The sequence below is a fragment of the Diadema antillarum genome, unplaced genomic scaffold (assembly GCF_040938485.1).
Source record: "Diadema antillarum isolate AM-2024a unplaced genomic scaffold, OU_Dant_1.0 scf00000069, whole genome shotgun sequence".
NCBI classification, from domain to species: Eukaryota; Metazoa; Echinodermata; class Echinoidea; order Diadematoida; family Diadematidae; genus Diadema; species Diadema antillarum.
This window is the reverse complement of record NW_027270958.1, coordinates 1,733,485-1,749,725: the sequence shown is the minus strand read 5'-3', so window position 1 is coordinate 1,749,725 and position 16,241 is coordinate 1,733,485. Positions and strand designations below refer to the sequence as shown.

The following is a 16,241-nucleotide window of genomic DNA, read 5'->3' as shown; positions in this document are numbered from 1 at the left end:
GGTTTTTGCGATCGCCATCACAATCAACAAGATGCTTGATATCGATAGCAAAAAAAAACAAACAAACATAGGGTAGGCGGAATTTTTAGGGTCGGGCGGGTTACGCCAATGCAACATTTTTTTTTTTTTGCCTTACTTGTATATCACTACAAATTGTAGATTAATTGTTTTGAACCATGTATATCACATACTAGATGTTTTAAACCTTGGCCTACTATGTTGTCCACCTAGTTGCCAGTATTGGCAATTATGCATTTTATTATGCAATGTGATGTAATTTATGTATTCCACTTCTATAAAATTTATGTGTTCAATTTCTGCATTGTGATGTAATCTATGTAGTCAATTTCTGTAAAATGTAATATGTTTCTGTTGGAAGTTTAAAAAAAATAATGAATGAGTGAATACTGACAATGTAAACATGCAAAGACAGGAGTTGCTGATCAGTGCAATCAGCTGAATACTTAAGTTCTTTCTTTTTTTTAACCCGTTCAGGATGAGACCCGAGTATATTGGACAAGTGTCAATGGGAAATATGTGTTGTAGCAAAATCAGCCCATCCTCACTGGGTTAACAGCTCCCTTTAGCATAAAACAATAAGTCCTTCACCAATGTCAAACAGGTAGAAGTAAGAGCTCTCCTGCAAATGATACCAAATGATTTGAGAACTAAATGTACAGAGATTTTCTATCTCAGGGGACTGCCTCCTCGAAAGGGGAACCAGAGATGTACAAAGAGTACTTTCTTTTCATTTGAATTCTTAATTTCATGTCATTAAACAAACCGCAAACTATACAATCTACTAGTATTTAAGGGGAAACTTTTTATAGACCATATTCATGTTAATATACAGAACTATTTAAGCCGTTGAGGATGGACTGATTTTGCTACAACACGCATTTCCCACAGACACCTGCCGCAGTATACTCGGGACTCGTCCTGAACAGATTAAGATGAAAATCCAACTTGCATTGACATATTTCATGCCCATTATATGACTCCTTCAAAGTACAGTGGGGCCTGTGCGGGCACTGTGTGGATTCTAGGCAGCTCATGCAGCATGGGTGAAGACGGCTTGCTTGCGTACAATGACACCGTCGCATGATTTCTGATGCATCATCATGGCTGGGAAAAGCGCTCCGCGGGAAACCCCACGGGACAATCCATCAAAAATCCATCACAAAAAATCGCTGACCACTTTTTTACACAGGCTGTTCGTCCTGATGCAAACAAGAGCGCCAGAACCAAACTGGCTGCCCTCAACTACTCTCAGTCTTAGACAGGCCAATGTGATCTGGGTTCAAACGTTGCTGAAATTCTCCAAAGAAAAGACCCTTTTGCAGGTGCACAGTTCTGGGAGAGGTGTAGATTTAGCTTTTAACGTTTTGCGAGGTATTCAGAAAACACTCTATGAGATGTCAAAGAGCATGCAATTCTAGGGGGTATTAATAGTTTATTTGATGAAAGTCGGCTTTGAAATGGATGAGATATCCAAAACAAGGTGAAACAAAGAGATCCTAATAAAGTTGTGGCATGTCGCCCTTTATTATTAGCACTTTTTTGGATATCTCAGCCATTTGAAAACCAATTTTCATCAAATAAACATATTTTATAAGAGGCTTTTCATTATCTCACTTTATAGGAATGTTCAAAACAAGGATCCCTACCTCAACCAGTACTGTACAGTCCCTTTAAAGCGCAATAACCAGTATCCCTACTCTTTGTAAAGAGAGAGTACAAATACATCTAAGTCTACATTACAGGGAAACTCCAATACTCTGCACCCAAATGAGCATGAAGACAGCACAACAGTGAAAGTATCATTAAGATTACACCTAAACAGAAATGAATGGAATTTCAAAGCTAAACATATTTTCACCAAAAAATAAATAAATAAAGTGAATGCAATCACCATCACATGCTGCATGATAATTGGACATTACGTCAAGGTAATGATATTTTTTACCTAGCAACTTTTCTTCGAGTATGCATGGAAAAGTAACATAAAATCATTCTTTCTGTTATTCATTAAGCAACTTACGAAGTCATCCTTAGATAGTTATCACCGCTTTATCATTACAATGTAACTCTCAAACACTTAAATGTACAGGACATTGTTTCTTATTCTTTAATTCCTGTCAAAAAACACAATTTAGGGAAGATCTGTGTACAAGAGCCAACACATAAATAATAATAATAATAATAATAATAATAATAATAATAATAATAATAATAATAATAATAATAATAATAATAATAATAATAATAATAATAGTAAGGTCTTATTTATCTGGGGTAGCCTCTTCAGTGTTGCCACTGCTCTACCAGAGGGCCCTGCCATTAGTATTACCCTAGCATTGCCAGGTACCCATTTATACACCTGGGTCGAGACGGACATGGTGGGTAAAAACATCTTGTCCGAGGACGTAAGCACTGAGTGAGAACCGAACTCGAGTCCTCCGATTGGGAGTCGTGGGAGTCGTATCCACTATGCCACAGCTCCCCCACATACGAGGCCAAGTTATACTATCATCTAATCTGCTATGCATGACTGATTGTGACCAATCTCCTCAGTTTGCGCTGATAAGTTAATTTCCATGTCCACAATGAGTTCTGAAAACCAATGCCAAGATTCCCATAAAACCTGATCATGATAAATTGGAATAAATTCCAAGTCATAATTCTATAGGCCCTATAGGATGTATATTTCAATCTGCTTATCAAGCAATTACCATAAGCAGAATTCAATGTTTTATAGAAGTCATCTTGTATTACAAACTTAATGTACAATGCTATATCATACTTACTGAAGCAATAATATTATGTCACTTCCACAATGTGTGTTGCACGCTGCTAAACACTTGTGATCAGATACATTAAAGGGAAGGTACAGTATTGGTAGAGATGAGGATTGGGCTTTTAACTTTTTGCAAGACACCAAGAAACCACTTATGAAATAGTACAAAGCATACCATTCTACGAGGAATTCAAAATTTATTTGATGAAAATCGGTTTTGGAACGGCTGAGATATCTAAGCGATCCTGATAAAAGGTGGGTCCCACCTTTATTAGGATTGCTCTGTTTTGGATATCTCAGCTATTTCAAAACCAATTTTCATCAAATAAGTGTTGAATCCCTCTTTGAATTACATGTTCTTTCATATTCATGAGAGGTTTCTCATTCTCTCACCAAAAATAAATGTCTGAAACCTGAAGTAACAGTGTAGGTCTCAACCAATACTACACGATCCCTTTAATAACGATCCCTTTAATAGCATGTATAACCACATGCCAAATCACCATCATAATGCACCAGTCTGTATGATCATCATTTCATACTGGTGATTAGCTTCAGCCCACAATATCTTAACTACATGTACCTAATTAACATTAGCGAACCTGCTCATACAAGAAGCCAGTGACATTTTTACTCTGGTGGTTTTGGAAGGGTTAAACTGGGCATATCCTTAATAGTTCATTGCAAGCAGACTGTGCTGTAAAAGGGTCGTTACAGAAAGGATGCCATGGAATTACAATTACAAATGACCTGATTGCCATGAAAGAGGCATTCTTTTGTTTCCAGATTTGCGATCTCGGAAGCTTTCCAGCTGTTTTCATTTTCCTACCACCTGCCTCTGTTTGACGTAACCATTCGCTTTGGACAGCAGAAAAAAAAATACCTTAACAAAAATGTCTGATGAGACCACAGGGAAATTATGATGGAAGGCATACAGTGTAAGAGAAAAAGGGCAGAGAGAGAGAGAGAGAGAGAAAGAGATAGACAGACGTATGCATATGAATATATAAACATATGTACAGAGAGAAAGAAAACAAGAAAGAGAGAGAGAGAAACATAAGAAGGGGCATAGTAATACAGGAGAGAGAGACACAGACATATAAAGAAAAAGAGATGAAAAAAGACGGAAAGACAAACAGATAGAAACATATATCAAGAGAGAGAGACAGACAGACATACATAAACAAAAATGAGATGTATGTGATATATGTATATAGAAAGAGAGACAGACATATATGAATTAGAATATAAGAATATATGTATATACATACATATATAGAAAAGACAAAGAGACAGAAAGAGATGGAAAGAGAAAGAGAAAGACAGAGAGAGATATAGAAAGAGAGAGAAAGAGGGATATAGAAAGAGTAAGACAGACAAACGGACAAAGATTGAGAGGGGTTCCAGGCAGAGATTGATGGAGGAAGAGAATCTGCAACAGGAAGAGGGGGGGACAGGAAAATAAAGGCAGCCTTGTATGGCGCCATGGGAGCAGTTGGCCAGTCTGGCCTTCTCGAAATAGGAGGGAAAAAAAAAAAGATAGCGCAGGACTCGTCCTTTTCAGCGATTATCTCACAATGTTGATCAGGCAAAATTAGTGGGTCAAGCACCATCTAACCGACCGGACAGCTCACCATGGCTCTATTGACTACATTGTATCATGAACTTCGAAAGAAAAAGAAAGGGTAGAGGCAGTGCAAACACACCTTGAGTTTAGGAAGAAAAATTTCTACTCAACAAACTATCTTATAGTACTTATTTTAAAGCTACAATAACCACTTCATTAGAAGGTTGGAAAAGAGTAAAGCTTTCACAAGCAAATCCCACAGATATAATGTATTAATTGATTACACAATGTCTCCATTAAACAAATGTACACACTCTACTAAGGCAAACACAATAGTCTGTGAAGCACGTTGAAATTCTTTATGAGTCCAAAAGCACATATAAAAACTAGCTATCATTATTATCAGACTAAAATAGAAATATCAGCCCTTGCGTGTACACTTAACTGACTGGATACATTAAATACAAAAAAGAAAAACACAAAGTACCACCGATGCATTATGAATATGAAATTACAGGCTGCAAAACCAGCACATGCCTGTACCAATTCCATTCGCAGTGAATACGAAGGGACATGGAACACACTTATCAAAACAAAAACGCACAAATGCTCAAATATGAATCCAAAATACAGCCTTCCGAAACTCAGGGGCATGAATAATTGACAGATCAGCATAGCCGGCATGCATTATGCACGCACAATTTGGTATAGTGCCTAGCGCACCCCCTGTGTTTACCTTTGTCTGCAGACAAACTAGATCTGGGCTCCTTCTGTACACAGACTGGGGCACCACGGGAGAACGGTACCGATCGCTTTCTTCCCAAACAGTTCCATTTTTTCGCTTAACGAGTCCAATTTTAGCGCACTTAGTCGGAAGGAGAAAAAAAAAAGATAATTAAGTTACACGGGATTGCCTCCTCCGACTTGAAAAACATTCATTTGGGAGGCAAAGGGCATCGACACCAACATCCAAGAAGAGAGAACTGTGCTTCACGTCTGCATTGTAAAAAAAAAACATGAGCACTGCTTTAATGACATTACCCTTTTAAAGGCATAATTTTCCATTTGCAGATGAAACAAAAACCCAGCATTAGTGCTTTAAAATAGTTCTAAAATGAGAGTTAGGGATAGAAACAACCACTGTCAAAATTTGAATCCGTATAATCCATGTTAAGTATTGTTAAATACAAAAAAAAAAAATGTGAACAATAGTTATGATAAAAATGTTTCCAGACTATTAAAACCGTCTACAGTTACGGTTTATTGAGAAAAACACTGATATCTCCTTATATTTTAGACTTTATCGCAAAAATTTTATATGGTAGGATGTTTTGTGATACAACAGAACTACACATATGCATCAAATGTGTAATCTTGTACATTTTTTAAATCACTGCTCCCAAAGGTAAACAGGAACTTTAATTTCAGTGTCTGCTATCCATTCGCCTTCTTACTTTGGTGTGGCGATCTTTTTCAAGCATTCATTTCAGGTATACCAACAAGACTAGCACACTAGTTCTGCGAGCTTGCTTAAAAAACTCAACACTCAGAAAAAAAAAGTAAATGTGTTTAGATCATTCACATTCGCATTTTCCCCTGTGTTCCATCATTCAAGAAATGCAACCTACACGTACAGCAGTAAGAAGAAATGAATGCACTCGTTTCAAACTCAATACATGTTAATAGACCTATTTACATTTAAAAATACTGTGACTGTATAGAATTTGCGATGTTTGACCTTTTCCATTCACACTACCGTGTATATGAAAATTTCTGATGCTACCAGACTCAACAAAATCCTTGAGTTTGTGCTGCCATATTAGTATCACAAAGCATGTATGCAATTAGCTCACCAGTGTGGGAGTAAGTGCAAATGGTTTGTTAATATTAGCCCAGCTAGAAAGGTGGGATGAAAATGTTGCAAGTGGCATTGGGCAATACACTTTTTGTCAATGAACTTTCTCACTGGAAATTATCACACCAATCTTCAAGCTATGTTTGAAAGATCATATATTAAATGAGATGTGATGATTCACATGGCTTTTGGCACAGTTGTTTGGCAATTAAATAACTTTACTGTCACAAGGTTGGTTATTTTTTCCCCAATGCTACCGTTTGTGAATGACCTTAAAGAGTTTTTGCAAACTGTACTAGAATGTAAACAGGTAGAACTTTACAGGCAGATATGAATACATTTGGAGTCTGTGATTCTGTTTCAAACGTAAACAAGGAGCTGAAATAACATTAACAAAATGCCATTTCTCAGTCAACAGTGTCTAAACAGTCTACATGTACCTTCTCCTTCGTACACAGAGAAGTTGATTTTATGTCCATTCCCTTTTTCTGGCTGTATAATTCCTTAAGTTTTCATAGATTAAAGTCACACAGCATTATACATGTATTTCTCTGCATGAAAAGAAAAAGACTTGTTACCAAGTTTGCTTAAAAGATATAAGGTTTTCTAGGTTCTCTGATGGATACAAGTAATTTGTGTGTCAACTTCACTAAAAACAACATATACACAATTTCCCTACAAAAGCATCATGAGAGTGGCTCTGTCTTATTGGAAATTAAACCACCAACTGTCAAGCTTTCTAAGGCAGCTTGTAAAGGAACTTTAACCCGTTGAAGACAAGTCCCAAGAATAATCGGGCAGGTGTCTATGGGAAGTCCGTGTTATAGAAAAATCAGTCCGTCCTCAATGGGTTAATAGATGTCAAAACTCTTAAGTAAAGAAGGCTTGATTACAATGAGATGCAACAAACAGTAGGTGCAATATTTCTATGAAAACACATCTGCAATATAAGACTGAATTTGTATGCAGGTAAAAATAAATAGATAAATAAATAAAAGATACGCACCGTAATTGTAGCTCTTTTACGTACCTGACTGCAGGCAACACTATATAGCCATAATGGATGGCCATGCCATGCTAAATTTCAGTTTGGAGTGGGGTGGGAGGGTGGGGGGGGGGGTGGGGAGGGGGAGATGAAAACATCCTACACAAACAAATGCTGTACGCTATTCAATCAGATGCATGCACAGGGAAACAGTAAGCCGTAATGTGTGTCCTCACCAAGTCCCCTTCAACCTACTTGTTCGTTTTATAAAAGCCCTGGACAAATTTCATGTGAACAACACATCTTCAATATGCTCGGTGGCAGATTGCTCGGTTACAGGGTCCCTCCCTTTCATCCAGATTAACTTACAAGAGGACGGGATCTCATCAGAATTCAGGCTGGAGATAAACTCCTGCACTGCATGCAAAACCAATGTATACACCATTCCTCATTCCACATATTACACACATTGCACACATTCAAACACTGCACACGACAATTGTACATGTCTGTTCATTTGTCAACGTTCTGAGGTAAAGTGGCCATGCCCGAGACTTTAGACGAGGATTTAAGATTTCTCTGCGCATCGGACAGCTACCTGGATGAAAGATAATTCCCTGGATTGATGTTCTTCGAACGAGAGCGGTCTTGGAAGTTGGGTCACCGCTTTGCACATCCTTCCAAAATTAATCAAAGCTACAGTATTTATTGTAGTCCAAAGATGGCATTTGATATCACAACAGTTTGAATTCATACCTGTACTTCAGTAAGAAAAAAAAATACCTGCGCATTTGACAAAGAGTATTGGATACTACCCATAAACCACTATCAGCTGTTATTTCAATTCCTTGATGTTCATAGCATTGCAAAATGCAGTACTGTTGCTACATACAAGAATGTAAATCAAATCTGGAATGTACAGTACAATTGTATGCCACCCGGGGAAAATGATATAAATTTATTCATAAAGAGAAAAATCAACAGATTTGCATTTGAAGCATCTGTATTTGAGGGTGCAATGCACACTGTCCTTGGAGACAAATCTATTCATAATGAACGAATAGCAACACAGTTATTGTCATCCATGCTCACTTTAAATGCATTCTCACTTTCAGGTCAAAGGTCACAGATGATAACTGATTGCACATTGGTCGTGAAGCATACCCAACACTGGTACAAATACAAAATTGCGTTACAGCCGGTATCTTTCTTACGTCCTTTGCAATGAAGTGACCTACATTTCACCCGTCCTATTAAAAAGCGCATGTATGCAACAAGCATTTATCTGTGTTGCAGCAGAGCAAGCGAGTAGTGTGTCCTTTTAGGTGGCAAATAGCTTCCAGGGGTGACTTCTGCTACTTCAAGTGCTCTAATTTGCTGTGCGCTCAGAGTTTTGCAATTCAGGTACAGGTGGACTCAGCCTTGGGTCACCTAATGTAATCCAGGCCCATGGCTAGAATACATATCGACTCATTTCCATTTCGACAAGGCCTGCAATTGAAACTGGCCTTGATATACATGTACGGTACTAAATTGTACCTGGCACATTACGAGTGACACATGCACATGCAGAGAGAGAGAGAGATAGAGAGAAAGAAAGATGGAGGGATAAAAATAAAGAGGACATGCATGAGAAAGGTTAGAAGAAAAACCCAACTGGAATTAAAAATAGCTACAATATACGAATCAAAAGCAAAAAAATGATACATATACACACATGCATGCATAGAGACATTCAGAGGGAGAGAAAGAGAGGTATATAGAGAGAAAGAGAGGTATATAGAAAGAGAGGTATATAGAGAGAAAGAGAAATATGATACAAAAGCCAAGCCAATTGTCTATACAGAATGAGAGAGATATATTAGATTGATTGATCGATTGATTGATTTGAATCTATTTCCATCTTGTGTTCACAAAGTTTAGTCATGACATAAGGATAGTCAAAATATATACTTTAGCAACAACGAAATACATGTACATGTACAAAAAATTGAAATTACAACATATAAGTAGGGGGGCTAAATTAAAAGCACAACTTGTATTATTTAGGTCCCTGAAACTTGGATGCGTTTGAAGAAAAAAAAATGATGTACAAATGGTTGAAATTCAAAACTGAAGTTCCGCTTATGAGAAAGAGAAAGTAAGAAATAAAGGAAGTAGGCAAGATGCGATGAGATGGGAGGAGAAAGAAAAGATGGAGATAGGAGAAAAGACAAAACATGAGGATTAGCAATTTGAAACAGAATATCTTTGTGGTATTTTAGTAATGTATTTATTCCTCAGATGGGTAAATATTCACCAAATGAAACTGAGAGGATTTAAATAAATAAAGTGAATAATGCTGAATAATGCTCGCTTAACCCACTGAGGACGGGCTGATTTTGCCACAACACATATTTCCCAAAGACACCTGCCCGGGTCTCGTCCTCATTGTGTTAAAGCTGCACAAATCAGAGCATTGAACAAAAATGGATAACTGAAAATAAAAGGGGACAGGGTACAGGAAAGAGAGAATGAAAGAGAGTATACTGTAGAACTTGAGGAAGCCACAAAACCAAGCAAGGAAACTGGCACAAATTCAGGGATATAAGATGCACACAAAAATTTGGAAAGACAAAAAAAAACAGCAACAACAAGCAAACTCACATCCAGACTCACTAATGGACAGAGTATAGGGACAGACAGCAAGGAAAGACACTAATAGAGAAGAATTGAGAATGCACAGGAAGAAAACTACTTTATATTTAGATATAAAGGAAAGGACAGAGGTACATATCGGGATTGATTTAGATCAATGAAATAGAGTAGAGAGAGAGAGAGAGAGTAGGGGAGGAAAGAGAAATATATAGACAGGGGGACATTTGTATAGACAGAGAGGAAACAAGAGAGAAATAGAGAGATATATTATAGAGAGAGAGATAGAAAGATATATATATAGACAGAGAGAGATATATAATGTGACTATAGCAGTACAGAGAGAAACAGCAAGAGAAGAAATATTTATAATGAACGTATAGTTGTATATCAATAGACATTGAGTGGATGATAACAATTTATCATTAATAATGATAAGGGCTTATTCATCCAGGGTAGCCTCTTCAGTGTTGCCACTGCTCTACCAGAGGGCCCTGCTATTATCATTACCCTAGCATTTCCAGGTACCCATTTATACACCTGGGTCAAGAGGAATATGGTGTGTAAAAGCATCTTGTCCAAGGACAAAAGCACTATGCGGGAATCGAACTCGGGTACTCCAATTGGGAGTCGGCGGATGTATCCACTATGCCACACAGCGCCCCCCCCCCCCCCCCCCCCGCCACACACACACACACACACCAGATACCGATACCTGTTTAGAGGAAATATACATCGATAACCGGAAGAAATATATGACGATTTGATCTAACAAAGCCGCGGAACGAACAGGCACTCGAAAGATGTGAAAACAGAAAAGAAATATAAAGCCTACAACTGAGGAATGTAGAGTGCGAGAATAAACATCCTTGAGGAGAATAAAAACAATCATCATGTGCATTAATAACAGTCAGGGAGACTGTAGGAGGATTGTAAAACTCTAGACCTTCATGCCAGCTGATACTACCAATTGAAACAGTGGCATGCTCAGCCCCGGCACCACAGGACATGTTCAGAATATTTATAGCTCCACATTGCAACATGGATTATATGAGGAATCATTTTCCACAAGAAACTCATCTCTTAGGTCACAAAAAAAGGAAGAACAGAAGTTACAATGATGACAGCAATAATAATAATAATAGCAACAAGATCATGAAAAAAATCATATAACGCTTAAAAAACGATGATCATAATCAAGGTAAATAAAACTTATACTACTCATACAACATGTATTAACAACAATATTCAGTTTGTCAGAAGAAATCAGGATAAAACACAATTTTTCAAGGGTCCTATGATATTTCAGTTAGTCTCAAAATTGAGAGATAAAAATATAATTCCATGATATCCAGTGATATAGGTAAATCATCACCACAGGGTACTACTGCAGGAGGAGATAGATCTTTGCGCATATTTTATGCAAATTCAATCTAAAGGAGATGGGTTGCACGATATTTGGCAGGTGTTTGTAATCTAAATCAGTCTGGCTGGAAGATAAACACTGTCAGTTTAAATGAGAAGTTCAAACATCCGTGGCAGTGCTTGCAGTGCGGCGGTGTGAGCGAAGCAAAGACTTCCACATACAAAATGTACATCTACAGTAGGCCTGAAAAACTGGCTCTCTCCTAAGATGCAACCAGAACTATTACCCGTGGCTAAGATTATAAAATATTCTGACTACTACAAAAACCACCCAGAAATATGAGCATGAATCTTTCAAGCAGGTACTTATCAAGAATATAATGAATCTCTGATACAGGTGAGGTAATATCCTGTATGATGATAACTAGATAAAGTACTGTACTAGAGACATCTGTAATAGGCATGGGAATTCACATCAAAATTTATAATAAGTTTACATCTACTGCAGATAATAAAAGACACCATTCTACAATGTGTATTTGCATTTCACGGTACATTAACAATAAAGGCAATTGATCCTCTCTTGGCAATGCTGTATTGCCACGAACTCAAATAAAAAATACACATATTTTACATATTCATTAAACTATGAATTACTCTTACGAAAACCTCACAATTCATTTGGATTTCTTGTTATATCTCTCTCTCTCTCTCTCTCTCTCTCTCTCTCTCTCTATCTATCTATCTACTGTTGTATCTATCTATCTATCTATCTATCTATCTCTATCCCTTGGTCATTGTGTAATGTACACATGTATACATGTAAGCCAGGATTTTCCATAATGCATCTTCCAATGAATATGTTTCTCTTCTCCTACATACACTGTAATATACTACACTACACAAGTTAGTCTACCATGTGTACATGTCACATGTTGGTGTACTTGTAAGCACTTTTACATGTGGATCAATCCAGATGTACATTTGCTAAACCCAGGAGAGAAAATAATCATGAACAAACGAAAACTTAAAAAAATAATCATGAACCTTTTCAGTTGTTGCAAAGGGAACAGCAGACAACATTCACGTATATTACAAAACAGGTCCATATTCTGGGACTACTGGTATGCAACGTGGGTGGTTTGAAGTGCGTGCACGCACAGAGTAAGAGTGAGGTACAAGTATGAATGCACGAGGTTCATCAACACTGTGGGCAGGTTGATATTTCTAGACTATGAGAGAGTTCATTTGGATCTCTATATTCCTCCCCCGCATTCCTTCAGCCTCCCTTTAGTAGCAGATTACACAGAGAAAACTAGCCACAATTCACAATTCCTCCATTGTTTTCACTTGGTCCCAGTCGACAAACACATCGCATTTTAAATTCTTTTGCTTATACAATACATTAAACATGTCTGCTCCTACTTCCTTATACATACAGTAAAGCAGCCTCAGTCCCTACAAGCCATCACACTGCACTCATTCTTTCAACACAACATCCCTACAGACTCCAAACAATGATACTGCATGGAGAGTTCCACATCTACACATACAGGGACCAAGGCTTTTGAACAACCTCAGACTTCAAATTTCATTATGTCAATCCCTCCTACAGACACATTTGAATCTGCTCTGGTATAAACTACTACTGTTTAATTTGTCACAATGTTTGTACACTGTCATGTTTCAATTGTAGTCAAGTACAGTATGATTACAATTGATTATAATTGCACTTATTTTAACGATGCCACAAGCACTTGATACATACATGTATGACCTAGACTGGAATGTGCACTTTGTAAGTAGCCACTATTTAGGATCAATTGTATCGTTTTCTTTTATCTAGTATGCTGCTGTAAGGGTATTATCTCTGCTCTCTGTCTCTATATGAAATTCCCATGTACATCTTCAATTTAATTCTCCTTTTTCTCTTCCCCTCCCCCCCCCCCCCCCTCTCCATTCATTAATAGGGGAGGCAACAATCCCATCAGGTATGATGTATCAAACTGACTGGAGTAGTTCTCATTCACAGTCACAAATGATGATTTCTGCAATCAGCAAAAATGAAAATTTCCTGCCGCTGAATATTTCTACATGATGCGCAACAAGCGTCCTTCAAATGATGACTGCTACACTTTAGACATGAAGAAATGACAATACGCATCACAAATGTCAACATCATGGGCATGATGAAGATGAAGGCATTTTATAACCACAATCATCCTGCACAATGTGATGTGCATGGATGTAATATCATATATTGTACTTCACAGAGCAACATACTGTAAAACATGATATATTCGCGGCATGAAATTTTCGCGAATTGGAGCCGACAGCCTTTTTCGTGGCATGAAATTTTCGCGAATTGCCACTGGCGTTCAATGCATGTAGTGTAGACAAAAACTTTCGCATGCACTTTAATTTCACGAATTTTGACGCTCGCAAAATTCGCGAAATTACAATGCACGCGAAAATTCCTCGTTTTACAGTAATGAATAAAGCTACAAATAGCGTGCATGCACCATGCATATGTACACACACACACACACACACACATACACAAAACAAACATGTACATACAAATACATGTACATGTACACACACAGTTGTCCACAGATTTATTTAAACAAATACTCACACAAGCAAGAACACAAGGAGAAAGAATAGAAAGCTGTTTTCATATATTGTATGCCTCCATCCTCAGGGCAGGACAACAAGGTCATTATTTTGCGTCATGACCGTTTGTCAACCATAAGCAATGTCTGACCCTGAACCCATCACAATACCAGAGACTCCAACCCAAAGCACCTTCTGATCTGGAGATTCTCCCGCCTGAAACTCCTAGCAAACGTGAGACTCCAAGTTGATGTGTGCGAAGCGCAAAGTTCCTAGGGTTCTACATACTCTCTGGTGCTATCTAAGGCTTATTTTGTCAACATACAATAGCAATAAGTAAGAAACCCTGTCCAACGGGAGACACAGAGCCAGGACGGGAGAAATTAAATCTCAAGCGGGAGAACGGGAGATTTTGCAAGAATGGGTTTTCGGCGGGAGATCTCCCGTCGAAAACGGGAGAGTTGGAGTCTCTGCAATACTGCCCTCATAACGTTAAAAGTGCGAAGGGTACATCACTTGCTTGGCTGTCATTCCTGATTACAGCTTCTCAAGAAGAGCTGTAGAGGTCAATATGATAAACACTCTGAACATTGAAACCATAATCTGAATTAATATTCTTGGCGAGTGTATGCCACATACTGTACCCTGTAATATGCAAATACATAGACCTGTAGACAAAAATCATTGATTTACGTCTCATTTCAAAATTACAGATAGAATAAGAAAGGACACAACAGAGAATCAAGTGACACATTAATAATGATACCAGGAAAACAAAAACATGCAATCGGCAAATTACGTTGCACAACCTTCGTGTCATCTTGTCAAGTACATGTACCACTGAACCATGTATTACAGATCCTTGTACCAATTATGACAAGCTAGGTGCTGCACTTCCCCAAACTATCTAAATTGTATCTCGACATCACTTCAAATTTGCATCACAAAGCACCAATTTTTAAAAATCAACTATCCAAATTAAGATCCCAACTGACACTCTATAAGGCATCAAGCAATTTCTGGCTTGAGGGACTTACTATAAAAGAAGAAATGCCCCCGGGTCTGAGATACATGTATCTAGCAAAGTATCCTGTTGACTTTTTATCTTTTTAAGCTCACGCTGGTCGGTTGCGCGCATGTTTGTGTGTGTGTGTGTGTGTGTGTGTGTGTGTGTGTGTGTGTGTGAAAATTTGCATGCGCACGCATTTTGCATCACCTGTTTTGTATTGTTCCTGGTATTCCATAGGACAAGCACCCAATCATGCTAATTGAATCTTCATATCAAGTCTCAACCCAGATTATCGGGAGCGAGAAATGAGGGGGGAAAAGTAGGTCATTGATGGGGGGGGGGGGGGGGAAGAAATTTTTGATTGATCATTGATGAAAGAAGTGGTTCTTGAATGAAGTCTGTGCCAAAACCAAAGGCGGGGGGAAGATCTGTGCGTACTAATGTACGTAGTCAATTATGAATGAAATTAGAAGCAGAGTGGGCACAAGATGAAAACTACAATGTACGTCTTCATCACATTGGCCAAAGCGCAACACTAATTTCAGCATCTGAGTGGCTGAACACAGCAAGATGTACGCATAATTGAAACCAGCTCGGCATGAATATTCAATGGAAAGAATATCACTGTCACACACTTCAAGATATCTAAGCACAGTCCATCACTAATATCAACAATTGTACTTGAGTAGCTGAAATATGATCGATGATAATGGATTTACAAGGTCATGGAATATACAGGTAGCACGACCTAGAATGATTCATACAACCCCAGAATAGAGAGAAATATCAATAGAATTTGACCTCAATCCAAGATTCACTCACTCGCATTATTGCCAGCTGCATTAATCATCAGCAAATGCCTATCCCCATTCATGCCACTCAATTTGATTATTTTTGTTACTGTTTAATTCTATAATTGCAAATATCTTCCCCATATTGTTACTCATTTAAATGCTACAGCTGAAATTAATAGCATTCAGCCTATTAGATGCATTAAACAAGCGACACCCAAGATGCATGTGCAGACAAGTATGTAACATCTGCTTGGTTTGTAGCTACTTGTGTACCATCTTCTGACTGGTAAAATATAGCGTGGTTTTATTGAGAAAGGAGATATATAAAATTGCAAAATATATACATGAGGAATTAGTGGTTTATTTAAGAGGTACATGCTTCATGCAAATCACCTGCATTGTGGCCCTTGTTCGGTCCTCTCTTTCCTTCCACAGAGCCTGGAGATCTGGGCACGACAGGAAGGTGCTGCTAGACATCGCAGCCATCTCCTCCTTCTTCTCCTCCATCAGGGCTTCCCTCTGCCTGCTCCCCTCACCGTCTCGTGGGGGCGCTCTTGCACTCTGGGCTCTCTGCGAAGCCATGGCTGGTTCTCCTGTGACCCCGTACGGCGCAGATTGT

General features: G+C 38.2%; 1 protein-coding gene across 1 annotated transcript in view; it reads right to left on the bottom strand.

The window, feature by feature from the left end:
• The window catches only part of LOC139716692 (uncharacterized), a 224,194-nt gene extending 207,953 nt beyond the window's left edge, over positions 1 to 16,241 (bottom strand). The window contains exon 1 of the mRNA XM_071628221.1: positions 16,016 to 16,241. Within this exon, the coding sequence (XP_071484322.1) occupies positions 16,016 to 16,204 (189 nt within the window). The 5' untranslated portion in view covers positions 16,205 to 16,241. The remainder of the gene's footprint in view (positions 1 to 16,015) is intronic.